General features: G+C 36.8%; 1 protein-coding gene across 2 annotated transcripts in view; it reads left to right on the forward strand.

Moving 5' to 3' along the window:
* LOC145666987 (sideroflexin-1-like) overlaps window positions 1–26,268 on the forward strand; it is a 39,277-nt gene extending 13,009 nt beyond the window's left edge. For both annotated transcript variants that reach the window (XM_081734663.1, XM_081734664.1), the window contains exons 5-9: window positions 3,218–3,293; window positions 6,089–6,174; window positions 8,237–8,364; window positions 12,057–12,241; window positions 14,019–26,268. In XM_081734663.1, coding sequence (XP_081590789.1) covers window positions 3,218–3,293; window positions 6,089–6,174; window positions 8,237–8,364; window positions 12,057–12,241; window positions 14,019–14,078 — 535 coding nt within the window. In that variant the 3' untranslated portion in view covers window positions 14,079–26,268. The remainder of the gene's footprint in view (window positions 1–3,217; window positions 3,294–6,088; window positions 6,175–8,236; window positions 8,365–12,056; window positions 12,242–14,018) is intronic.
* Window positions 26,269–27,613: the final 1,345 nt, after the last annotated feature.

Here is a 27,613-nt window from a genome sequence, read left to right on the forward strand (position 1 = left end):
ATATGATCACGCACGGCGCTAATGGGTTAAGTTGAAACTATAAACCCCGATATAAACTTTAAAACGTCATTTTTGATGATATCTCTAATATTAAAGAATAGGCATTTTGCCTAACATCCGGTCTCTATTTGTAACGTTTATTCTAAGCATTCCGAATGATTATTGTAAATGTAAACTTTATTCTAAGCACTCCGGATGATTATTGCTTATGATGTTTATTCTAAACGTTCCGAATAATTATTGTGTTTGTAACATTTATTTTAAATATTCCGAACTATTAATGTTTGTAACGTTTATTGTAATCACTCCGAAATATTACAGTTTTAACGGTTTATTGTGAGCACTTCAAACGATCATTGTTTGTAACGTTTATTCTAAATATTCCAAATGATTATGGTCTTTGTAACATTTATTTTAAATATTCCGAAAGATAATTGCGTTTGTAATGTTATTCTAAGCGTTCCGAATGATTATTGTCTTTGTAACGTTTATTCTAAAGATCTGAACGGTAATTGTGTTTGTAACGTTCCATCTACAGGATATATTTTGTATCGGAAGTGCTATTCGGTAACGTTCTACTGCTGAGTCACGTCCGTCGTCAATCGGCAGCATCTCTTTAAAAGTAAATCATTATCTTAGATAAAGCTAGCAATGTCGCTGTGTTCATAATGTAAAGGAGTTTTAATTTACCTTTTCTTGCGATAGCAACTGGTTTTTATTATACGTCATGATTTATTAATGAAGTAGTATTTTCTCAATTAATATTGAAACCGGAAGTGGCAAATTTCTTCTTATATTAGAATGAAGATGATCGAATATGTTCTTGGGATGCTTAGTGTATGACAGAAAACATCTTCACGCTATTTGTTAGCATTTTTTACTCTATAGCAATCGACGTTAAAACCGGAAGTGATTCATTTCTGCCGTTTCCGGTTTTTATAAAAGGTTAAAAGAGAAGGTGATGGCTAGTCTTAGAATGCTAAACTCACTATCTCTTATTGTTTCTGTTCTATGTAGATGAATATTGAAACTGGAAGTTTTTGGTTTCAGTACAGAGTTAAAGATGGTGAAATGTATTCTTCGAAAGCTTTATCAATTGCAGGGAACCATTTCTCGCTATAGTGATTAACGCTAAAACCGGAAATGGTTGAATCGTATCACTTCCGGTGAATGGCTTACCTCCATCAATGAACTTAGTTCCTGTTTTGATCCTGTACATCCTAGCCAAGATTGATGGTGATCCGTCAGATAGCTCTTGAATTTTATCTCGTCCGAACGGACACACGAACAGAGTGAATATATAAAAGTTTTTGGTAAACTAGACTCCTTAAAAAAGATCGGACTTCTCTACAATTTTCCTTTAATACTAATAGATAGAAGTACCTTACCTTGTATCCGATGAGAAGACTTTTCCGAAAGTTTTCGTTCTCCCTGAGAACTTTGTCAGTATCATCAAATTACACTGTTAGGCTGTAAAATGTACGAAGCTTGTCTGGAAAGTATTCGACCTTCTATGTTTTCCGGAAAACTACATGGCACAGGCTGGTCACACTTTGCATCGTGGAAGAGGGTTTCGTGATGTTTTTCACCTGCAGGTGGCGTTACTGTCACTTCCGTCTGCTGTTGTAAAGGAGTGGTTATATTGGATGCTCGTCTGTGGTTGCGATTCTGGTCTAAAATCATGAAGATGTGGATGTACGGATAGGATCCGAAAACGAAGTCGACATCGATATATCCGGCCTCGTCAAGGCTTGTAAAGACTCAGAAATATTCACCAGGTGCGTAGCAAAATCAAAGCAATGTTGATTGCGTTCTATGACTACTGTGGCAATGTGCACGATGAGCACGTAGAGGAAGGACGTACAGGGATCACTTTAGATATCTACCGTTGTCTTCGTGACGCACTTTGCAGGAATGACCAGATCTGTGGAACAAAGGCCGGCAGACTTCACCTGGATAATGATTCCATTCATGCGGCTCTGTGATTGTCTTTTTCGACATAGCACAACGTTTCAATGGTTCAAGCTTCCTACTCTCCGGATATAACCTCATGAGACATTTGACTGTTCCCAAAAATGAAAAGATACCAGAAAGGAGCTCTTTTGCCCCCGAGAGGACATCTAAAGCAACGCGACGGCTGCTTTTGCAGCATTTCCCAACGAGGGATTCCATGCCAGTTTCTAGCAGTGGAAAGACCACTGATCTCGATGTGTGGAAGCAGGAGAGAACTAGTTTGAAGAGGATTAGGACGATGAAAACACTATCTGAGTGTATTTTGTTCTCAAGACCATGGTCTAATACTTTTCCAACAGGCCTCGTATATGGATTCCTTTCTTTCTGTGATGGCCTTTTTCCTAAGCACGGCCTTTTGAGTGGGAGACCCGGCTTCGATTCCCGGTGGAAGCTTGTGGTTCGGATTCCACGTTAATCAATAGGTCCACGTATCATATAGACTCGCTGCTGAACGGGACGTTAAACTCAAAATCAACTCAACTCAACGGCCTTTTGAAAAGTTGCCGTATAAAATTAAACACTCGTACACAGCGCAGACAGCTTTTCGCCGGTTTGTTATTCCAAGATAAAACCTGTAAAAACAATCTAGTATCTACTACGAATGTTTTTAAATTTTTTTTCCCTACATTACAACACACTACTTACATCTTTTATACTTCTACAGGTAGATAGTGCAACAACTAGGTTAAGAATACGTGAGTCGAGTCGAGTTTGAGTTTAACGTCTTGTTCAGCAGCGAGGCTATATGAGATGTGGACCTACTGATTAACGTGGAATCCGAACCGCATGAACTCTCGCCGAGAGTCGAACCCGGATCTTCCAGGCCAAAGGTGCGTACGCTAACTACTTAGCCACGAAGGAGCTCAAGAATATTTGAAAATACTATTCAGTTTTCAATAAGGTGAAACACCACGTATTTTTCAGAAGGCTATGTTAGGAAAAGTTCAGAAGGCTATGTTAGGAAAAGGAACACTACAAAATGGAAGAAATCCAAATTCATACTAATAGCCTTGCAGCATATCTGACTACACTGACGAAGTTGCCAAAGAAGTATTGAGAATTGTTGGGTAAGTCGTGTCATTGCATACAAGCTAAGGTATTTTTATCTCCAGTATTAAATATGTTGTAGATATTGTACTGCCATTAGTAATCTTTTCTGTAAGTTTATTCCTCACTCTGACTAAAATCTTTTACTTTGTTGCAGACAGATTGGTGTTTCGTACGTACTGGCTACAGGCGGTGCATTAGTCACAGCTCTAGGACTGAACAGTCTTGTTAAGGTGAGAAGTAATTTTCTTTCGTACAGTGATACAGCTTGTTAGATAAAAGGTGTATTTCAATTAAATTAAACGACAAAGACCAGTGTTGTGCAAACGGATAAGTGATTGTTGATCAGTGTCCTGCAACTTACAGATTTTTTTTTTTTTTTTTTTTTTCTGAAATACGCACAGGATCAATGTAATAAATGATAGTAATACCATATTAACCCTCCATTTGGAAGTCTGTATTGTATCTAAATACTTTTATCACTTACCTGTTTACGCTTTCGGTAGCAGGAAGATAACTTAAGATAAAAGCGAAAGGAATCTGCTGTCAAGATATAAATTGGATTTTTAAACAAACGAATATCACAACACGATTTAATAGTATTTACCTGTTCTCATCATGTAAATAATGTGCGTTTTAATTTTTTCGTTTTTCGTTTTTTTTTTTTTTTTTTTTCATATTTGTTCTCATGTGATTCAGGTTCCTTTCAATATTGTGTCATATCTTTCTGCTACTGATTAAATCAACATATTAGCTGACGAAACAATTTGCTTATAATAAAGGTGTCGCAGCTGAGGACTAAGAAAAAACAGGCTTAATTATAGACGCCATAGGGTATATTTTAATATAAAATCTAAACCTACTTTGTACTTAGTACTTCCTCGTTTCTTCTCGATATTTAACCCTTGGCCTTATGGGACCTTGGAAGCTGGTCGGATACCACTAATTAAGGCATTTTGAAATGGTTTTTCAGAATAGTGGAATGATCGAGGAGAATGCTCTCATAAAAAAACGAGGAAGTACCGGGTACAAAGCAGGTTTAGACTTTATAAGAAATGGTCTTGTGTAAAAAAGCTTACCATTCGTCTTTGTTTAAAAGATCGGATTATCATGACCATACATAGCATAAGTTAGTATTATGGCTTGAAGTGGGCACGGTGACTCAGTGGTCTTACTTCTCGTGCGAGAGGTCCCTGATTCCATCCTCTGCCAAGTAGGTTTGTGGTGTATCGTGTTCGTGGGTTTTTCGGGTATGATTTCCTTCCACTTTCTCATCCCACCAATTTTTCCATAATCATTCACTTGCTTTAATCATAGTCTCCCTTAGCCTGAAAAGACATAAATGTGCGACGCTAAACTCAAAGATTTCATTTTCATTTACCGTTTCTCTCTCCCTTGCAAGATATGCTAGCTATAAAATTAATCATTGGTTCAATAAACTTACATATATATCTTAATATGTACTAACAGTATTTCAATGAAACTTTGTACTACGAGGACATGTATTTTTCGAGGGTACTGTTCGTGCGTGTGTCTGATCGTAGGTTGCGAAATAAGTGCTCCCAAATAATAATAATAATAAAAAAGAACTTTCTGCGAATCATTTCGAAAAATTTTCCGTATTTGTGAATCGTGACTCATTCGTGTGTATTCATTCGAAAGACATTAATGTATGAATTTTAGGATAATTAGGAATGAGAAGAAGCTTCCAACTACAATTTCTTTTTAAATAAGTTAGCAATGCTTCAGAAATATTACCAAAGAGAATTGACATTTCTAAGTCAATTGTAAAGTCACGTTCAAAAATATTACAATTTTTGTGTTTTTAAATGATTTTACCGTAGTTCTTGGCTATTAAAATTTAGGCAATGCAAAACCATGGTCAGGAATTCTAACCATCGTTTTTCTTACAGATTTTTTTAATTCCTGAATTTTCTTTAAATTTCCAAGCTTTCGACTCTCTTTTGGAAACTTGGTCACGGAGGACAAAAACAGGAAAAAAAAAATTAAAAATAGAAATATCAAGAAATAAAAAGGGAACAGACTTACCAAGGGAAGAGCAGAACGGAAACACGTTGTACGGAACAACGTTATCAAGTGCGTGAGTAATCTCCAGTTAAAGATGATGCAAATTAAATATGCCGGAGTCAATATGTGCGCCTTTCTTGTTGGAAGGTTGCCAACTCATGTTATTTTTATTGTCATGCTAAGGCTGTGAAAATTTTGTAATTATCGCCCCCCATTCGTCACTCAACCATCCATTGTCTAAATTTAATTTCGTTTTTTTAATGAATAAATAGCATTGGCATGACAATAAAAATAATAACACGAGTTGGCAATCTTTCAAAAATAAAAAAAAAAACGCACAAATTGACTCTGCTATATTTTAGTTTGCATCATCTTCATCTGGAGATTACTGATGCACTTGGCAACGTGTTTCTGTACAACTTACGTCTTCCCTTGGTAAGTCCCTTCCATTTTTATTCCTTGATGTTTCTATTCTTTTTCTTCCTGTTTTAACCTCCGTGACCAAGACTTCAGGGGTAGAGTCGGAAGCTTGGAAGTTTAAAGAAAATTCAGGAACTACAGAAATTTCTAAGTAGAATGATTATTAAAATTTAACTTAAAATGTTATTTTTGTGAGGCCAATAAAAATGGCACCAGTTAAAAAAAAAAAAAATATTTGGTATGAAAGGTTTTTTCAGTTCCATACGAAATCATGTACACGTTAAGTGGACAGTGTCCATGTATTTTCTTTGGTTTCCTCTCTCCCATTCTTTCATCATCATTTCCTTACATTTGTTTCAAACTGGAAATAATAGTTGCAGTACTCCCGAGTTTGTTTGTACTTCAGAAAATCATCTACAGCGCCATGCTGAACAAATAGAACTATTTATACAGAGGACTGTTTGGAAGAAATTTCTTAAATTTCCATAAAATTAAAGAAAAAGTACCGTGTAGAGATATTTATGTTCTTTCTTTGATAATGTTTATTAATTTTACTTAGATTTTGCTTTTATCTTTTCAGACTGCACCACCTTTAATTGGTCGTTTTGTTCCATTGGCAGCTGTAGCAGCTGCAAATTGCGTAAACATTCCTATGATGAGACTGAAGTAAGTACACCAGTTATATACTATGGAAATCATTGGAAGTTGAATATGTTAGAAACAAGTCATATATGGCACACAAAATTAAAACACCCTGAATTAATATATACGAGGGAGGATCAGAAACTAAAGTTACAAGACCGATATTTCTGAAGTTTCATCTGTTACAGAGGAATGAGAAGTTGAGTTGAGTTGATTTTGAGTTTTACGTCCCTTTTCAACAGCGAGGCTATATGAGACGTGGACCTACTGTTTAACGTGGAATCGGAACCACATGAGCTCCCGCCGGGAATCGAACCCGGACCTCCCACGCCAAAGGCGCGTACGCTAACCGCTTAGCCACGGAGGAGCTCGAGGAATGAGAAGTGTGTAGTAATTTTAATTCATGGAGTTGGCAACTGTGCAATTTCAGCCACGCGCCACCTACAGCGCTAGTTGTAGGTAAACACAAATGGCGAGTCATGTGGATAACTGGTCTCGCGAAGAAGTCCTTTCAGTTACTCGATTTCTGTGTGCGAAACATGCACCGCGGCTAAAATTCACCGGCAGTTGGTAGAGATTTACGGAGAGACTGTAATGTCTCGTCAGAATGTCGCAGAATGGTATCGAAAGATTGCGGCTGGTAAAGAAAACGTCACCGACGAAGAGCGCAGTGGCCGACTCAGCACGCTGCTGAAGCAGTTTCGCTGGGACATCATCAACCACCTTCCCTACAACCCGGACCTTGCTCCAAGTGATTTTCACTTGTTCCCGCACTTGAAGAATCGCCTAGGAGGCTGTCGCTTCGCTTCAGACAAGGAGGGGAAACACTTCGTGACAACATGGCTAAACACACAAGGACAATATCTTTACCAAGAGGAAAACTTCATACTCATCCCACGATGCACAAGTGCCTTAACGGATATGGAGACTATGTCGAAGGATAACCTAATGTATGTACTACTGTCTGTTGTCTGTATTGGTTGTATGAAATAATATATACACGTTTCACTGCGGGCTTTGTAACCTTACTTTCTGATCACTCCTCGTGTATAGCGATAATTTTCTGCAAGGCATATGAATTGTTTTTGTGAAAGAATACGTACAGTTTCATTAATAAACAAGTGATTATTATAGTGTTGTGTGTTTTCAATAGTGAAGTGTGAGAATGTCATATATTACATATATTTAGGGCATAATAACTGTTTTCATACAGTTATCAGTTAGTATATCGCAAGTAGAATGTGAAGCCATTTGTGAGTTTACATGTTTATTTCTTTTTGTGGAAACTATCCAATAAATACAACATATTCTAATAGTACTTTTTTTTTTCAAACAAAGAATGGGAGACAGTAATTAAAAAATACATGCATTGGCACAAAACCAAAAATCATGCGCTGGCCTCCTTATCTTCCTGGACAAAATAAATACAAATCTTCCTCTACCATGCGACTTGTGATAGGGAGTTAAAACAAGGTGTTCTTTTCACTGCTCTACCTCGGTGTGTTCGTTCTTTTTATCTTCCTGATTTTATTATTTTTCCTACTGTTTCTACCCGCCATGAATAAGTGAAGTGAAATGAAATGAATTTTTTAAGTTTTACGTCAAACGTTATGCCGGCTAGGCTAAAGGAGACGGCGATGAAAAATGAAGGAAATGGTGGAATGAAGAAAGTGGGAGGAAACAGGAGAACCCCGAGATAACCCACGTATACGATGTTTGTCTACCACAAAGCTCACTTGGCGCGAGCTGGGATCGAACCAAGGACCGCATGCACCAGAGGTGAACGCTCTACCACTGAGCCACCGTGATCCCACGCCATGAATAAGGTCTAGTGGAGAGCGGAAAGCTAGGAAATGCAAGATATTTTTAGGTATTACAATTACATGTAAGTTAAAATGATTTTTGAGTGCGTTGGCATATTGTCTGAAGGTGATCTGAGTAATTCAGTTTCTTCTCAGCAGCATGTTCTGGCCACCCTCGGCAGCATGAGTAATTCAGTTTCTAAGTTCATAATTAACAGTCAGTCAATTTCCCTTGCAGTTACCTTTGATGCTGTAATTTAATGTATTGATTATCAATGTTTCAGAGAAATTCGAGAAGGAATTCCAGTGTTTGATGCTAATAATAATAGACTTGGAGATTCCAAAACGGCAGCTAAAGTTGGAGTTAGTTTAGTAGTTCTTAGCAGAATTGGGATGGCGTTTCCTGGAATGTGTAAGTACACTAGTTATTAAACGTATTTCACGATTTGGTACATTTCTGTTCAATAAGAATGAATCCTTTGGTTTGTTTACATGTTTTCGATCTCATATTTCACAGTTTGTTTTTCCAAGACTCAAAATATTAGTTAAAAGATTGCAATTTTTTTGAAAACAACCTTCAAACGTAATAGTTGAATTCATACTGGAAACCATAATTGGAAACTAGTAGCTGTGTCGCAAGCTTTCCGTTTAAGGACTCGTAAACTTGCCAATTTTTGGAACACTTTTGATTTCGGTCTTTTTAATGATGATCTATCTATAGAACCGTGATCTAATTCAATAAAACTTGCCTAATCTCCCAGTAATTAGTACACTTCGCGCAACTACCACTTGTGATAACTTTATTATTTTTTCCTTTTTGGTGTTGACGTTACCAAGTGAAATGAAATGAAATCTTTGAGTTTAACGTCCCACGATTTTGTCCGTTAGGCTAAGGTTGACGATGATTAAATCAAGTGAATGATGATGGAATAAGAAGGTGGGAGGAAACGGGAATTCCCTAAGAAAACCCACGGACACAATGTTGTCCACCACAAACTTACTTGGCCGGGGATCGAATCAGGGATCCAATGTACCAGAGGTAAGCGCTCTACCACTGAGCCAACATGCCCCTACGTTACGAAGTATTCGAAGATTGGTATGTTGATCTTTCGGAGTTCAGATTTAGTTTTGTACTTCTATATATAATAAAAATGTATAATAAAGAATGACTTCTGTACCTGATTCGTATTAAATTTTGGGGGTAATAATCCTAAAAATATTAATTTGGTGTTCTAAAACTGAGACATATCTGGAAAATGTGTGTTCCTCCGTTGCATTTATGTACCATCTGAAGATAATGCCCCAAGAATATCTGACATGGGACACTTATTTTTCCACACTGTCGTCGCGGTATCCAGATATTTCTCTCCGCGTCATAGATATCTACTGTCTTCTCGTTTTGAACATTTTGGTTGCAGACGAATGCTTATGCCATCATTGAAGCGATTTTTATCTTCCCAGATGGTTTTGTTTACAGTCAGCCGACATGTGCTTATAATGACAAACATCGACCATGTGTGTCTTACTATGGATTACTATAGACGCAGACGACAGGGACAGCAATGGCACCACTGGTCATATGACAGCATTGGAACAACAGCCCCACAATCACACTTGGAACACCTATATAAAAGAGAGGATTTCAACGAGAGGCATCAACTGTGACTGGTCACTCCTTCTATAGCTTGCCCGTGAGTGGCTCTAGGAGGTACCTAACTCAAAGCCTCTGGTTTGCCCGGAACTCTAAGCTTCCTCTGTGCCCTCGTAGCTTGCGCGGAGCTCTGTTGGGCTTCCTAACCTCAGTCACCTAGCTTGCTTCGGAGCTCTGTGACTCTTAACCCCCTCACTGCTTGCGCGGAACATTCGAGATCCTAAAATCCACTCCACCTAACTTGCTCGGAGCTGTGTAGAGATCATGCGCTAAGGTGTTCGGGCCTTGGTACACCTCTTTGTAGCCAGTATTAGAGGAATTACATTAAAGTATTTATAGTATTTGTAATATACTGTATTGTTTAAAGAGAATTTTGTAAGAAGAAAAAAAAAATGAAATGAAATCTTTGAGTTTTACGTCCCACGAGGCTAAAGGAGACGGTGATGATGAGTGATGAATGAAATGGTGGAATGAAGAAAGTGGGAGAACCCCGAGAAAACCCACGCACACGGTGTTTGTTCACCACAAAGTTCACTTGGCGGGGGCTGGGATCGAACCCGGGACCCCAAGCACCAGAGGTGAACGCTCTACCACTGAGCCACCGCGGCCCCCCTTTTTTTTTTTGTAAGAAAAGTCGGTAGAGGGAAAACTATTCCGGACTGTAATTTGCTCTACCTATGCTCTGCCTATACCTGCACAAGCAGAACTTTACAATATAGTCCTAAAAAAAACATTCTTTTCCTCTTCGTACCGTTTAACTCCCCCGCTTCTGTTTGTGCTTCTTAGTCAAGATTTTGGATACTCTGTGCCTGCTCATTTTTTCTATGTCATAGTTTCATGAAATATTATCCTTGACATCTCGGGACCGTTACAACTTGTGTAGTGTCATAGGTCGATTTTTGCGTACTTCGCACTTCGCGACGTCTTGAATCGGTGTGCAATTTCACAAGTGTCACTTTTCCACAACACCAGCTTTCGTTGCTACATAAACCCTGGTGACTCAGCTCAAGGTCGACGATAATGTTACCACCTCAAACGTGACAAAAGAAAACAGTACATTAGCAAAACCTTAAGAAACTTAATTTTTGGATATGTCTTCTTTTCAAAGTCGTGGTTTCGAATCACATACGCCTTCCTTGATTCTGGTAGTATAAGTAATATCAGATACACTTTTGTACTGGAATCAAGAGAGACATATCATGATTTCAAGTGTAAAGAATTACCGATTCCAAGTTTTTCGAGACATTTAAAAGATTCAAAATATCAAATTGTAATTATTAAGATTATAAAAAAGACGAATTTAAAATTTGAAATTCAAGTAAATTTTTACCCCTTTTTTAAAAAATAAAATTGAATCTTCGTTGTACAAAACATGATTTCCACTATTTTATAACTTCTGCATCTAGAAAGAAAATTAAAGGAAAAAGAATAAAATAGCACCAGCACGTGTCAGAGCCATTGCAATTGATAATTTACTGAAGTAGATTCACTGCTGCGAGGTTTGGGTTTTACGCAAATTCTAGACTTCTTGTGAACCTTCTTGTTCCTTGTTCTGCTGTTTAGTTTTAACTATTTTTTTCTCCTGAAGATGGAGCCAGAGTAGTTACGAGAAATTGGAAAGTTAGAAGTCATTACACTTGCGAGATAAAGTACTACTCATAATTTCTAACCGTCAGGCATAGTTAACTATTTTCTTCTGGCGTCCTCCGAAAGATGGTTGCTTTGCCAAATCTTACTTTCAGGTATTTGACATGCTATCACTTTTATATACCATAGATGATAGAGTGTGGATAATTATCTCCAAAGATCTATAACGCACACGCTTTCTAGAACATACCAGAATATAAGATTCAAAGGTGCTGCCTGGGCCGCGGTGGCTCAGTGGTAGAGAGTTCACTTCTGGTGCATGGGGTCCCCGGTTCGATCCCGGCTCTCGCCAAGTGAATTTTGTGGTGGACAAACACCGTGTGCGTGGATTTTCTCGGGGTTCTCACGTTTCCTCCCACTTACTTCATTCCACCATTTCTTTCATTTCTCATCATCACCGTCTCCTTTAGCCTAGCCAGCATATGCGTGGGACGTAAAACTCAAGGATTTCATTTCATTTCAAAGATGCTGCCTAAAATGGTGTGGCCTTTGAGTGGACGTATAGAAGCATAAGATCTGTTAGAATAATTCCATTGATTTTTGTTTCATCAGATGTGTCTCGTTACTTTATTGCCAGACCACGTAAATGCTAAAATATATGGTAAAAATAAAGAACGTCTATTTATTAGAGATAATATCAAGGATAGAATGTCAATTTAGTATATTGTGGGAAATATTTTTACGTTCTCTTTGAAGCAGACAATTGAGTGATAAACTCTTTCAAATCTTATGTATTCTGCGCGCCAAATACGACCTTTATTTTTTAATTTTTGTTTTATTTTTAACTTGATGTTACTTCTTTTCAGTCTCTGTACCAATTATAATGAATAGCTTAGAGAGGCGAGGCATACTGCGAAGGTTTCCAATAGTGAATGCTCCTCTGCAGGTTCTTCTCACAGGAGTCTTCCTTACTTTTGCAACTCCAATGTGTTGTGCATTGTTCCAGCAAAGGACTTCTCTTCCTGTGTCGAGTTTAGAAACTGAATTGCAGGTAAAATTATTCGAGGCACTGTTGAAATCTAATATATAAAATTAAAAGTAACTATGTTTGTAACTTCATAACCCCTGAACCATCCGACCGATCTGACCAAATTTGTAACATAGATGAAGTTCGGACTTGGAATTGTTTTTATCATTTCATTTTGACGGTGCAACTTAGCGGAGGGAATATATATATATATAAATGATAGAAAATGACCGATGTTAGTGTGAATCCATAGTTTTCGGAATCGCTGAGACGAACAGTGACACTTCCGATGTCGTTTAAATCGAAATTCAGCCCTTTATGTGCAAAATGAAACTATTCTCCCCGTGCGAAGAACGGGTATTCTGCTAGTGTATTATATAAAAATAAAACTGATCTTTGTGATCACTTCATGGGGAAACGGCTGAACCATTTAAAATATATATATGTAGTTACCATCTGCCTCGAACTGCGTTTCTATATATTTCTTTGACAAATGCATATCTCAAAAGAGGGAGGGGGGAGAGGGATCATTATTTATAACCGAAAAATCGAATATCTCAGGGACCACTCAAGCTGAGAACATGAAACTGTATATAAACTTGTTACCAGGGCCGTGCCGTGGAAAATCAGCGCCCGGGGCGAGAGTATACGACGGCGCCCCCATACATATATTCCAAGCAATTTTTCCTATCTTTTTCCTTTTTCTCACGAATTTTTCGCCCCAATTACTTCGGCGCCCGGGGCCATCGCCCCGCTGGCCCCCCTCCCCACGGCATGGCCCTGCTTGTTACTGAAAATAAACAGACATGTTTTTCAGTTTTTTTAACGGTACAATAGGGACATTTAATATTATATAAATGGATGTATGTACTGTACATGTATGTGTTCCAGCATAACTCTGGAGCGCCTCGATCGCTTTCCCAAACTTAGCAAAGCTATAAGGTACGATCTAAAAACAAATATTGTGGTGATAAGACATCTTTAGTACCAATATCAACATTGGGAAAGAGGGCAGGAAAGGGTGTAATGTAAAAATAATCGAAAATGATTGATATTTGTGCCAAATGTATAGTTTTGGGGATTGCTTAGATGGATAGTAACATTCCTGATGTCATTTAAGTCAGAGTTCAGCTCCAGTGAGGTAAATACAACGCACCCTAGGGGTGGGAAGAGGTAATCTGTAAATATAATTGCAAATCAGGAATCTTAGTGTTGAGTCCATAGTTTGAGGGGTTGCTGAGATGAATAATGACACTCCTGATATGTTCCTTGAGGGTAAGACATCCTCATCTTACCTAGGGAAATAGGAAGGGGTGACATGTAAAAATAGTCGAAAACGGCCGAATCCACAGTTTTTGGATTGGACACAGTGAATTGGCATCACAGTTCTTTTGATGTTCAGCATCATAAATATTTTTAACGATGGCCAAGAGTTCTTTTATCCTGCCTTGAGACACGATAAAGTTTGAAACCTGTGCTTCACAATTTCACAGGTCAGCAATCGGGTTATGATGCCTTTGCCCTTTCCCTTACAAGACATGCTTAACAGTTTTGGGCAACGAATCAGGAACAAATTTCTCTTGACTGAAGAGCTCAGCGTTGTAAGTAGATTTAAGCATTAAGAATAAATATTTTTCACAGACAAGTGTGTGATGTAAAAAGATCATGTAGATAAGGCTAAGATATTGCAAGGAAAATGAACAATGGAAAATTATTCTTCGTGTTATTAGTATTATATATGGTAATCTTTATTTTTCAAATGCAATTTTTCTCATAGAAAAAAAATGTTTTTCTATTTCAGGAGAAGATCAATAAACTAAATAACCCACCGACCCATGTGTATTTCAACAAAGGCTTATAAGGGGAAAAATGAACTGTGAAAGTAGAAATTTCACTCAGGGTACACCGTTCAGGGTACACAGACGACAATAGCTGAACCACCGGAGATTCTTGTAATAATGTTGCGGTGAACCATAGAGACCACAGTTCTCTATGGAATAATTAGTTCTGTTATAGTTTTCCATGATTCTCACTGTACTTTTGTTAAAGAATATCTTTTGTTTTCTATTTTTATGTTTTTACGTTTTGTATTTTTTAGGGGTAATATGTATAAGAAGTGAAATTTAATATAAAGTTTGGCCATCTTCTTTTAAGTGGTTGGATTTTAGATTGTTTAATGGAAAATGTGGATGGAGTAAGTGTGGAATTAAATGAATTGTATAAAATAATAAATATCGTTTTCCCGACTAAGGGTTTACACTTTGTGTGGCTAAGAAGGCTTTCCTGAAGAACATATTTTCGAAATGTTACTTGTTAAATGATAGGTAGTTGATTAAATCTCAAAATATCACTGTAATTTCAGATAGTGCCAAAAGTAATTATGATTGTTTTTGTTATTAATTGTCGAGCTTTTTTCTCTAAGAATAAAGAGAAATGTTTTTACATTAATTTTTCATTATAGAAGAATGTAGGCTTAGATTTACGACTGCAACTTATATTCCACTCCGTGTATATACTGGAAGATGAAATCCTTTATATTTCGAGTTGTAGCCAGTGAAATCTTTTGTTGTTATTCAGACGTTATGATGCGTACTGAAACGTTAAAAAGGAAAAGATTGAAATTATCCCGTAGGATGACAGAACAGATATCCATTGACATAATAGTGTTTGATGTTTAAAAAATTACTTATAAGTGAAAGATAATAGAACAGTACAGTATACCGTTTGTCATTGATGGTTTTTAATGTTTAGATTTGTTGCACCTGAAATCGTAATAAGTATGAAAATAAAGGCATGTCTTATGTGAATTATTCTGTAATGTTCAAATGAAAATTAGTTGAAAAATTTATTTGTGGTGATCAAGAAATAGTGCACATCTGATTTCAAAAGAAAGAAAAACTGTAGTAGCTTCATAATTTTTATCCTTGTAGTGAATAGAAAGATCTTTATTGTTTGAAACTTCAATATGCAAACTACAATACCTTATACGAGGGGAAAGTCTAAAACCAAGTTTCCCTAGGCGATTGTGGTCAGATGTAGGGATGCAAGAGCGAAAATAGCATGTAACATTCAATATCAAACGTACTTTCATTTTTTTCACATAAGTACCACGTACATTGAGATATTTGTCATATCGGTCTATAAGCTTCAAAAACCTTTCCAGGAAAAATTCAGGGCTCTACATACGGATGAAACGTCGAACAGCTTCGACTTCAGCATTGCTTCCAAAGCGCCTGCCGCTGAGAGTCTTCTTCGAAGCCGAAAACATGGAAACTTGCGTCTGGGTGTGTTGCGCGTGCAACCACTGTCTTGCTTCTCCCATTGCTGTCCCCTTTCGTGAGGAAAACGAGAGGGGAAACTTATTTTCGAACTTTCCCTCGTATATGTAAATTTCTATTCATTGTTGTCGAACCTCGATTTCTTCGTGTTGTTCGTTGTTGAAATGTTTTAATTGTTGAAAATATTGTTAATCTAGAATGAGTGATATATGTGTGTGCTTGCTAGATTTTTACTGCAGATATTTTATTTTTTATGGGAATTGTTTTTCGTCTTTTTTTTAGGTCATTAATTATAGCATTGCGGTGTGTAGTGTGTTTGCAAGGAAAGGGAGGAAATATTCTGTAGAATGAATCGAAAGACGGTGGAGAGGAAACATTGATTATGCGTTGTACGAGTAAAATAGAATTGTAATTATCAATGTAAAATAGTGTTGTCGGAATATTGAGAGTTGGTTGATATATTTTTGGAGTTGTTTTGCAGAGTTGAGGACAATAATTGTTTGGTATTTATGTGCATCGAAAACTTATTTCATAGTTTTTGCAGTTACGCTGTATCAGAAAGCCCAAGTACCTGTATAAACTACTTATGACAAATGAATGTTAAAACATATCTCTGATAGGTAAAAATAATGGTCCAATATTGCTCTAGGAAAACAAGCATAAAAATATACAGAGTTTCGTACAAATCATAAACTAGTCAGTTCTTTGTGATGGATCTTATTTTTTGTAGGGTTTTCAGTGAAAGGAAATGAATACAAGGTTTGACAAAGCACCAGGACTGACGTTGGTGTCTGGAAACTTGAAGTTACTGGAACGAACCGCAGAGAGGGTTATTCAAAGTAGTCCCCCGTTTTCTCGAAATGCCTATGTTTGTCAGTTTCACGAGGTCTCCAAAACTAGTTTTGAAGTCATTCTCTAGAATGCGGTTGAGTTGTGCCGTCAGCGATGTCTTAATATCCTAAACAGTTGTGAAATGCTGTTTTTACACTGCCAGTTTGAGTTTGGGGAATAGGAAAAAGTCTCTGGAAGCCAAATTCGGATAATAAGGAAGATGTATGAGCTTGGGGATCCTATACTTCACTAAGAACTGCGCCAAAATTACTACTGAGTGAGGACAGGCATTGTCATTCAGAAGGAACCAGTTACCGCGTTCTCGCAAGTGTGGTGTCACGATGAACCCACTGCCCAAATGATCAAGCAAGTCGCGATAGAAAGGACCGTTGATTGTTGCACCCTTGGGAACCACTGGAACTTCAGGACAGTCATGTGACGGTCTGACTAGCAAGTGGCGAACATGCTTTCACATTATTCGTGGAATGACTTATTGTCGGAGTGTACGTCTGGGGTCATCAGAAACTTCAATCACGAAATAGGGCGTACTATTCGAACACACGACCACGAAATAGGGTAATCTGACAGTAAAAAAATCTGATAATCGCGTTGTAAGTTTCTGTTGTTATTTCCCTTACTTAACAGTAAAACTTAATATTCGCCGCTTGTTCCATGCAAGGATACATTAGAATGGGAACCAGCTGTGTTTTCAATGACCATGTTTAAGAAGGGCTCACATGATCTCATTACTAAACCTTTGTCCGGCAAAAGAAAAATATCCTACCATTAGTCTCATATGATAAACAATTTTCTGTCATCAGCAGTTACAGAGTACTAGTATCAGTCCTGTTACTTTGTCAAAGCTTTTACGACAAATGGGATATATAGCTATTTTCATCAATATCGTAGGTACAAACGGAAAATGTGGCGTCAGAGACCGTATTTCTCTATACATTATCGAGAACCATACTCATGTTCAGTTCGAAGTTATTAATAGACGAACAAACATAAGATATGTACATTTTTTTACAGTGTAATAAAATTTCAAGCATCTCTCAGTTATGCCTTTTTGGGTAAAGGAGACGATGGTAGATGTAAATAATGATAGGGAGGGGGGGACAAATTGTAACGAGGAACCTACACAGAATGTATATACGCTCATTTTTCTTCCATTTACACAATACTTGATCATTACCAAGGTTCATACTCGCAATTCTGCAACAATTCGAACACTTGAGGCGCCGCAGATCTTCCACAGATATTGTATTCACGTGTTTTATCTCTTTTTTGTGACTTAAAGTCGTTACATCACATTTAGGCATAATAGTAACAGACATGAACGAAATTGATTCGAACTTCAATAAAACATTAATGGCAAGTAAGGAATGAGTAGTACTACTTTGTACAAAACCATTTATCGGTGGGAATATTATCAAAGAAATTAAAAGTAAGTTAAAAAAAAAATACTTGTGCTTATTGTACTATATGGATACGAAGGATGAGCTCTAATCCATAGAAAGACACTCAGGATAAAGGCTTCCAAAGAGAAATACTTGTTCCGAAAATAAACGCTACTGGGGGAAAGTTACATAACTATATATACACGTTACCGAGTGTAGCCAATAGTTAAATAAGGACCTCCTTCGTGGCTAGGCGGTTAGCGTACGCGCCTTTGGTGTGGGCGACCCGGGTTCGATTCTCGGTGGGAGCTTATGTGGTTCGGATTCTACGTTAAACAGTAGGTCCACGTCTCATATAGCCTCGCTGCTGAACGGGATGTTAAACTCAAAATCAACTCAACTCAACCAATAGTTAAAAATTATACGTACAAAACTGGAAGCATTGCGACATATCGTTTTACATTCTTATATCAATCAGAAAATCCTGGGAAGATATTTGCTATAAGCTGTTGTATTCTAACTTTTTAATATCTTGAATTTTAGTGGTGCATAGCGTTCTTCTTCCCCAATTCATGTAAGTTGGTTGTGCAAGTATCACAATTACACCGATCAGTCAAGTCCTACCAAATTTTATAGTGATAGTGAGCATTAATGGGAGTGGAAAAGGGTAGCCACATTCGTAATCGCATGTACTATTGAGGAACAATCGCCGTCCACATCATACAATCAATCCTTACCAAATTTTGTACGGTGATAGGGTGGTCACATTGGGAATTGCAAACTACATGAATAATAATAATAAACTTTCCCATAGAGTTCAGTAGAACGTGAAAAAAAGAGTGAAATTATGTGAAACCGATGTCAATAGTGCAATGGAAGTTTATAGAAAATAAACTGTTGGTTTCTTTTTTGCGGTGGCTATGGTAGATAACCCTCAATTATGATGTGGTGACACCGGGGCACGTTTCACAATACTACTGTCTCATCACAGTATATCTCAACAGTTTCATTTCTCCATCTCGGAATTATTTTCCAACACAGTATATTGTTTCGAATCAATGAGAGTAGGTAAATCTTTGTGCATTAGTACTTACGAAATGAACCGATATGAGGAAGTTGCCCTTTTGCTCTTACTGTGATTGTTGTAAATCACCTAGTTTGTAGTATATTTCGGTAACTAATTTTAATGTAAAATTTAAGGGACCATTTTTTTTAAGGCAATAAAAGTAATGAAGCTTACAGAGATTCATTCAAAATATTCTTTTCAGAGTATTTTAGTGTTATTGCTTAGTTTATAATCTAGGTCAGAGGTGACCAACCTTTTTAGGTTTGAGGGCTACTTTTCGTTTTCAGAAATCAATGATGGTCTGCTTCTCTGTTCATAGCTTGTTAGAGGAAATCATGAAACATTAAGAAGGATGGATAAGGTAGTAGCACATAGAAAACCGTGGGCTACCTCTCACGACTTGCCGCTCGACTAAAAGACTGTAATACACGCATTAGGTACCAATTTGTATATTTATTTCTAGCAAAATTAATGCGTACCATTATAGTGCAGCATTCTTTTTGGCCAGCTTTGTTTTTAGTGGAACCACGTGTTATTTTGCATTTCTACGATATATAATTTATCGCCTCTTTATTACAACATTCGTAATGTTTGTAATTACAAATGTAGTTTATTTCTATCAGTACTTTGGTCTCACCTTGGTCTTCCATTGCGCCCCTCAGGTCAGGAATTATTGTTACAAAAAATGTAGAAAAGAAAGAATAATTGGTAATTACTTATGCACACTCTCCTCATTAACATTTTAATTAAAGTGCTATGTATAAATTTAATTTTATGCAAATATGGTTTATACTTATTGTGTTAAAGAGTAGCAGATAATCTGTGAATTTGTATGTTTGATATCACTATGTTACTTTATCACGTAATGTATCATGTAATTATGCTCAATTTACTTTGTACCATATCACACAGATTCTGTAGTTGCAGTTGTGAAATTCACAATGAATCTGAAAACTGTTTATTTAGAAACCAATGTTACTTATTAAAACTCTACTTATCACAAATCAGTTTACCTGAATTTACAACGAATGAAGTATATAAATAGTTCGCACTATTCCTTTTGGTAGGTGCTGATTGATTCTTGGTGATAACTTACGAAAGTGCTTCATCGGCATGCAGAGTTAATTGGATTTGATGTGATTTGCGTCCCTTTCAGCAGCGAGGCTATATGAGACGTGGACCTACAACTTTTTCCGTCAGGGATCGAACGCGGGTCAACCACGGCAAAGGCGCAGAGTTAATTAACTCAGGTGTTTCTTAGCTTGGGCGTTCTAGGAGAGGATTTCAAGATTTTTTTTTGGTTCTTACCGTATAAGTAAATCTTAGAACGTCAACCTCAGTAACTATGGTTTTTACATACCTAAAGCCTTTGTATTTTTCAAGTGTGCCCCTGCTAGCGCTGCTGTCGATATGTGTGTTCCCGTACCTCCCTCGAAAGAGAAGGAACAAGTTGCTGTGGCCGAGTTGGATGCAAATAGGGTTGCTACACTTAAACACGTTATGGGCTTCGCTGTGCAGTCTTGTTAGCCATTCTAAGTAGCCTACGATCTTCACTCGCCAAGACCAAACGACTGAATGACAAATTGGCAACACAGCCGAAGTAATTCACTTCTTTTCTCAAAGCAAAAGGAAGGTTTTCTCTGTAAGAGGGTTGGAGCCGAAGTATGTTTCACATATTTTCCGAGGGCACACTTGAAATAGGAAGGCTCTAGTGATTTGAATCCAACTTTAAACAGTTGGTCGCGTGTCATACAGCCTTGATGTTGAGAAGGAAAGTTGTATCGCTATTAATTAATCAACCAATCAATGTGCTCAATTTTTAACCGCAGAGTAGTCGAGAGAGATATTTTAATAAGGTTAATTTCGATTTTGAAACCATCTTAGTCAGCATGACTATTTTATATCTGCTTCTTGTATACACTTACTTTTAGTGTGAATTATTATATCCTTAGAACACATTTTTTAATCTTTTACGAAGTATTTTGTATAAGCTAAAGCAACAACAGTCACAAGTATATAATACAATCACGTACATTCCATAGAAATAGGGATGGATATTCAGCCGATTCTATTTATTTATATATAAGCATTTATGAGTAACAAATATTGTGCCAATTTTCACACTAGTAACAATTTTGAATATGATGTCTTAAAAGCAGAACAAAATTGTACTTAAGAAATGCTTGACTGATTAGGAACTGAATCCTCTAGTGTTTCGGTTTTCTAATAGATCACTTTTGGTTTCTGTCTTTACTTATGCAGGCAGGATCAATCTAGCATAATTGGAACTTGATTTATTTCTGTACCATTTATACAGAACGTACTGAGATTCACATAGTGGTTAATCCTTTTCTGCAAATTATTCGAGTATTGTAAGGTGTGAATTTAATCCCCCAAACAGTACATATCAATTGTTTTTCATATATAACCGAACTAATTAAATTAATAGCAAAATGTAAGTGAGAATTGGTTTTTGATGGGAAAGATATACTAATTTTTATAATACCTGCATTAGGTGTTATTATTAATATGGTTGTTTTCACCATACATGAAGGTAAGTCAAAAATTTTCCGCAATGTAGCTAGTAGCACGGGAAAAGTGTCTTGCCGCAATGGAATGTCTACGAATGGATTGAAAACTTCAAAAATGGTCACACTAGTGTGGAGCCGGACGATCATCCTGCGTCGTGCGTAACACTTGTGCGACCATTTTTTTTTTTTTTAAGTTTTCAATCCATTCGTAGATAGTTCATTGCAGTAAGACATTGTTCCCGTATTGCCGAAAGTCTTTGATGGATTGCGACTCCTGATACACCCTGCGACCACAAAAATCGAATCACTGCTCGTTGTTCCTCTTTGGTGCAAACTTCTAATGGAGCGGCCATGATCCATCTGCAACAAAAGGAAGACAGATGGAGGAACTAGGATCAAATTTTCACAGCATGACAACAGCAGCATAGCAATAAAATAAACGAGGACAGAGATCCGTATGAACAATGTAAGAAAACTTATAGCTACATTGTGGATAGTTTTTTACGTACCCTCGTATATATTGTTTTATTACGCCATTCAATTGTGTTCAGAGGTCATCTCTACTACAAAATAAGGATCTATTTGTGATTCACTTATTTATTTAAATAATAAAGAGTTTCTATTGCTGAATATAAAAGCTTCTGGATTGATTTTCAGAAAAATTTTAAAAACTTATTTTGATTAACAAAAATGTTCTTTTAATCAGTTTTGTAACTAGCCATATTTTAAGTTCTGTAAAAATATATTTCAAATTGTAAGAAAGAAAACATGCATTAATTAATACAAAAGCTGAAAACTTTCAGCCAAATATTAAAGTTTCTTAAAGAAAAGAAAAATAGAATAGAAAGGGAAACATTAGATTGAAATATCGGTATAATGTGTACTGTTATATATAACAACATGTTTTCTGTGGACCATAATACATGCTACTAAGTGACTGAAATTAATAAGCCCAACAGTGTTTTGTGTTCCTATTTGATTGCACTTCATTTAAGCTTCCATAAATTTTACAATACAGGGTTAGCGTAAATGGTTCATTCGTTTTGAAAAAGCTATTACTCGTACACACATAAAAGATATATGAAAAGAATCACAAACCCACTAAGTTTGTAATGTGTGTGGAAGCACGAGTCCATTATCTTTGCGATCGGGTGTGGCAGTACAAGGTTAGTACCTGTCGAAAATGGAGGGAAAGCAAGAAAAAAGACGAATATCGTCTGGACATATGTCGTGTCACCAAAGGGGCACATATTGGTGAACATTTGTAGAGGATGTATAAACTTGTTTAAACTTGGTGAGTTTGTGATTCTTTTCATATATATTTCATGTGTATACGTATAATACTTTTGAAAATATAGCTTTTTCAAAACGAAAAGATGAAATGAAATTTTTGAGTTTTACGTCCCACGGTTATGCCGGTTAGGCTAAAGGAGACGGTGATGATGAGTGATGAATGAAATGCTGGAATGAAGAAAGTGGAAGGAAACGGGAGAACCCCGAGAAAACCCACGCACACGGTGTTTGTCCACCACAAAGTTCACTTGGCGGGAGCAGGGTTTGAACCCAGGACCCCAAGCACCAGAGGTGAACGCTCTACCACTGAGCCACCGCCCCCCCTTTTTCAAAACGAATGAATCATTTATGCTAACCCTGTATGTCATCAACTGGCAGCATCATATATTCTAGCTTTTTAATTTTTTTAAAGTTAGATTAATTAGTTAAAAATAATATTAGAGGTTCGAGCGCAGATAAATTAGAGTAAACTTGTACGTTTTGCTGTAAAGTATTTTGAATTTCGAGCATAATGTAAGAAACTAGAGAGATTTGGACACAAAATACAATATTTCATGTAATTTATTGTTTTAAATTATGGAAAACACAGAAAACTTCCTTACATTGTTAACTTATACTCCGCTGTAATGTCCTCTGGAAATCCTTTATTCCTAGTAAATTTGACAAGAATTGGAATTTAGCTATAAATAGCTTAATTCAAAATCGTAAATTTCTGAGACTTGAAATTGTATAGGTAACACATTTTTTCGGATTTGTATAAGTAGATGCAATTTTTCTATGGGTCAAAAAGATGAAGAGGAAGAAAAAGAAGATAATAACTGAAGCGAAACATTTTAAATTATATGAAAGGAGTGTAAAGAGTAGCATTGTAAATTGCTTTTTTTATTGGTTTGTTAAGTTGCGAGTTGTTGTATGTAGTGATCACCAACATTTCAATAAATCATTGCTGAGTAGTGTTTTGTGTACAAAAAGTTCTAAGTTGAACATACTTATGTCATCTGATAGTTATATTATTACAATACAGAAAGGGTCATCGGATTTCATTCTTGGCATATAGTTTACAATGCTTTTTTTTCTTAATGTAAAAGATGTATATGTACAGTGTTGGTTAATCTAGTCATCGACACGTTTGATGAGTTCTTCAGAATGAAGGATCGAACAATTAGACTATTTTGAGAATCTTCAGATTAAAATTTTTGCTAGAGTTGTTGCTGGTAAATGTGCAACTAGCGATACTTGTTCGAATTAGTCTTAACAGGGTTTGTGACAATTTCCTAGTATCGTAGATCTTTATGGGATTCCATGTATGGGGTTTGCATTTGAGCGTGTGCTTCCTGGCTCTCGTATATATATAGGGTGATTCCTGATATTAATAAAGAAGGAACTGATAGTAAATAAAATCTGAGCAAGGCAGTAACTATGTGTTAATAAGCCGTCCGACAATTAAGTAATGAAACTGATTTTATTGTGAGCAAAGATAATGTAATAATACCTGTTTCTTGTTGAAACTATATCACTCTTGCGTCAATACAGCGAATGGCATGATCACTCAAGTAGAACGATCTTTGCAACTCAATTTGTGGTATGGGGTCCTCGGTGGCTCAGTAGTAGAGCGTTCATCTCTGGTGCATGGGGTCCATGGTTCGATCCCAGCTCGTGCCAAGTGAACTTTGTAGGGAATAAACACCGGGTGCGTGGGTTTCTTTGGGGTTTTCCCGTTTCTTCCCACTTTCTTCATTCCACCATTTCATTCATTTCTCATCATCACCGTCTCCTTTAGGATACCCGGCATAGGAGTGGGACGCAAAACTCAAAGATTTCATTTATTTTTTTCGGTTTGTGGTATGTCCATAATGCCATTGTCACAGCTCCTTGAATGTCTTCAACATTGTCAAAAAGTCATCCTTTTAATAATAACTTCAGTTTAGGGGACAGAAAATAGTCACAGGAGGACATATCTGGAGAGAATATGAATGTTGTAGCACACACACTTGTTTTATGGCCAAATATTCCTGAACAAGTACTGCCCGGTGAGTGGGTGCCTTGTCATGGATAAGTAAGCAGCTATATGGGGCTGAGTATTCAGGCCGAACACGACGAATTCTCTTCATGAAACTCCCCAAAGTACTTAAATAAAACTGGGCATTCACTGTGTTGATTTTCTGGTACAAATTCATGATGAATGATACCCTTACTGTCGTAAAAGAACGGGAGAATTGTCTTCACTTTTGACTTCTGAAGTCGAAGATTCTTCGTATCCCCACATACTCTCCGCATCAAATCAACAGTCTCTGTGGCAGTTTTACCCAGTTTACCACAGAATTTGATATTCGCTCTCTGCTCCTTGCTGCTAGCGTAACGAGAGCCTCTCAGTGGCTGCTGATAATCCGTGGAATTTCCCGTCATGCTTCGCATGCGACAATGCGTATTACCAGATTGTAAAGGAAGGATTACTCTTTCGAACGCATATATTGATTTACGGATCACAGTCACAGTCGAATCAGTCTCATTACTTAATTGTCGGACCGTTTAAGTTGTGTTGCAGTTTCGGAAATTTATTATTGCTTCATCAGGCACATTATCTGAAGGTACATGGTACGAAACATGTTTGATAACATGGTTAGGGCTTTGATTAAGTTTGATTTATTATCAGTTTTAGACACATTCAAACTAATGCGAAGAAAACGTAAGAAATAAATAAATAAAATTAAAAAAAAACTAGGTTGAAGTTCGTTCGATTACAGTCAGTTAATCGGAAATTTTGACGAGTAAATCTCACAAATATGATATGATTTTCTGTATTTGGCGTCGTTTGTTAGTACATCCATTCGTTTTGAGATTTTCGCATCTCAGGACTTAAGAGTAATGTGCCAACAGCTTAAGATACCCATATATAATTGTCTCTACTCACTTTGAACGTATAATATTTTTGATTTTTAATTTTAAATGGTTAAAAAATAGTGAATCATTCTTGCCATTTTTGATAATTAGTTTTTGTTCGTTGTGTTTATTTTTTAGTATTTTTTTTGTGGAAATTTGATTTTCTTGCCATATTTTGCAGGCATTATTTTTTAAAGTTTTTTTGGTAGTTTATAGTTATCAAGTAAGCACTTATTAGTTTGTTAGTAGGAATAGAAAGAGGAACTTTGTAATTTTGTGTACTTTGTAATATGACGCATTAAACAGAAAGTGACAAAGGAGGCGACGCTACTCCTACAGTTTTCTAGACTCCTTGCGTATGAATAAAAGGAAAAGAGCATTAGTGTGTTATAGTAAAAACAAAGAAGAAAATATGGATACAAGTGCTACTCGTATGAGCATATTCAAACATGGAAACAAAATCATGTAAATATTACCCAAGTTCTTTGTAGTGTGTAAAAAACACACATCTGCTTTTTAACGTAGATTTTCCGTAAGCCTAAAGACAATTTTACTTGCTTAAAATGTTCCTACATTCCTTAAGCTTTCTTAACCATATTTTAAAAATCTAACCACATTTTTTTACCCATATAATAACCGGCTAGAAAAGTAGGTGTGTTTTTTTACTACTGTTCAGAACTTCCAGGTAAATTCTGAATGTGATACTAGTTTATGATAGATTTATGTTAGAAAGGTGCTTATTTTGAAGACAATAAAATTGCTGGTCGTAAAACTACTGTTTTATTTATTTGTATTTCATCCCTTATCTTCTCTTGATACTGTGGATACATACAAATGGTTGTCGAAATAAGGGAAACACCTTGAAATGTAATTGAACTGTCAATATAGCGATAATACTACCTTTAGCTTGATTGATTTGTCTTGAAATGGAGACTTATAAGCCATAAATGGTTTCTATTGAAATCTAAATAAATACAAATTGTGGCTTCGTATGTAATTTAGTACGTTACATGCTTCGTTTAGTAACCTACTAAAGCCAATGGGCCTTATGCAGAGTCGTTTTGACGTATGATTAGCGTCATACTAAAGGCCTGACTACTGCAGGAAACATGTTAGTAGAACTCTTTATTATGGCACTAATCCCGTGTCAGAACGACTCTGCATAAGGCCCAATAACTCAATTACGTTGTTAGATCTATTTATTCTTTTATAATATCTGTTTAATTACTATAATGACTCATAATTAAATCAATCGTATTCCACAAACTAACATAAACTTATATTCCAATCTTTGATGGTACTTCATATTAGAGACCTGCACGGGCCGAATTTTTCGGCCCGAGCCCAATCCAGCCCGAATGTACCTAGGCCCGGCCCAGCCCGGGCCCGAAAAGTTTTGGAGATTTTCGGCCCGAGCCCGGCCCGGCCCGATAAGTTTTTTAAAATTCTTGGCCCAAGTCCGGCCCGGCCCCGATAAATTTTAAAAGTTTTTGGCCCGAGTTTAAAAAATTTAGCTCGAGCCCCAATCTTTCTCAAAATTTAGTATTAAGCTTGACCTAACCCTCAGAAACATTTTCTAAACTGGTTGACAACCTGACGCTTGCCTCCCGAATGGTACCATTGCCTCCTAGAACTTTTCCTGTCATCGAGAGAACAAAAACTCCATTTCCTGTAACAAAAAATTAACTTAATTGATTTTAGCATAAAGTGACAATGGCAATATTGTTTAGCGACAAGCAACTTGGGTTCAGTGAAGATCAAGGTCAGAGCTCAATTTACTGTACAATGCCTGCAATCCTCTATAGTGAAAGTGGAGCCGCTAAGCAACACAAACTGTAAATAACTATTGCATTCTTTGTAACATTTTTCAACGGGCACACTTCTTCAACGTTTGGCTTTATTCCAATTATCGTTTAACGAAAGTCAATAATTATTAAAGAATTGCAATTAATCGGTCCCAGCCCGGCCCGATCTGAAGAGAAATCAGTGTCGGCCGGCCCAAAGAAATAACAGAGTCGGCCCGCCCAGGCCCGGCCCGGTCTAAAGAAATAAGAGTCGGCCCGGCCCGTGCAGGTCTCTACTTCATATATGTAAAATCTTCATTATAATTTTATCTG

This window comes from Thermobia domestica, chromosome 12, assembly GCF_964235325.1.
Source record: "Thermobia domestica chromosome 12, izTheDome1.hap1.1, whole genome shotgun sequence".
Taxonomy (NCBI): Eukaryota; Metazoa; Arthropoda; class Insecta; order Zygentoma; family Lepismatidae; genus Thermobia; species Thermobia domestica.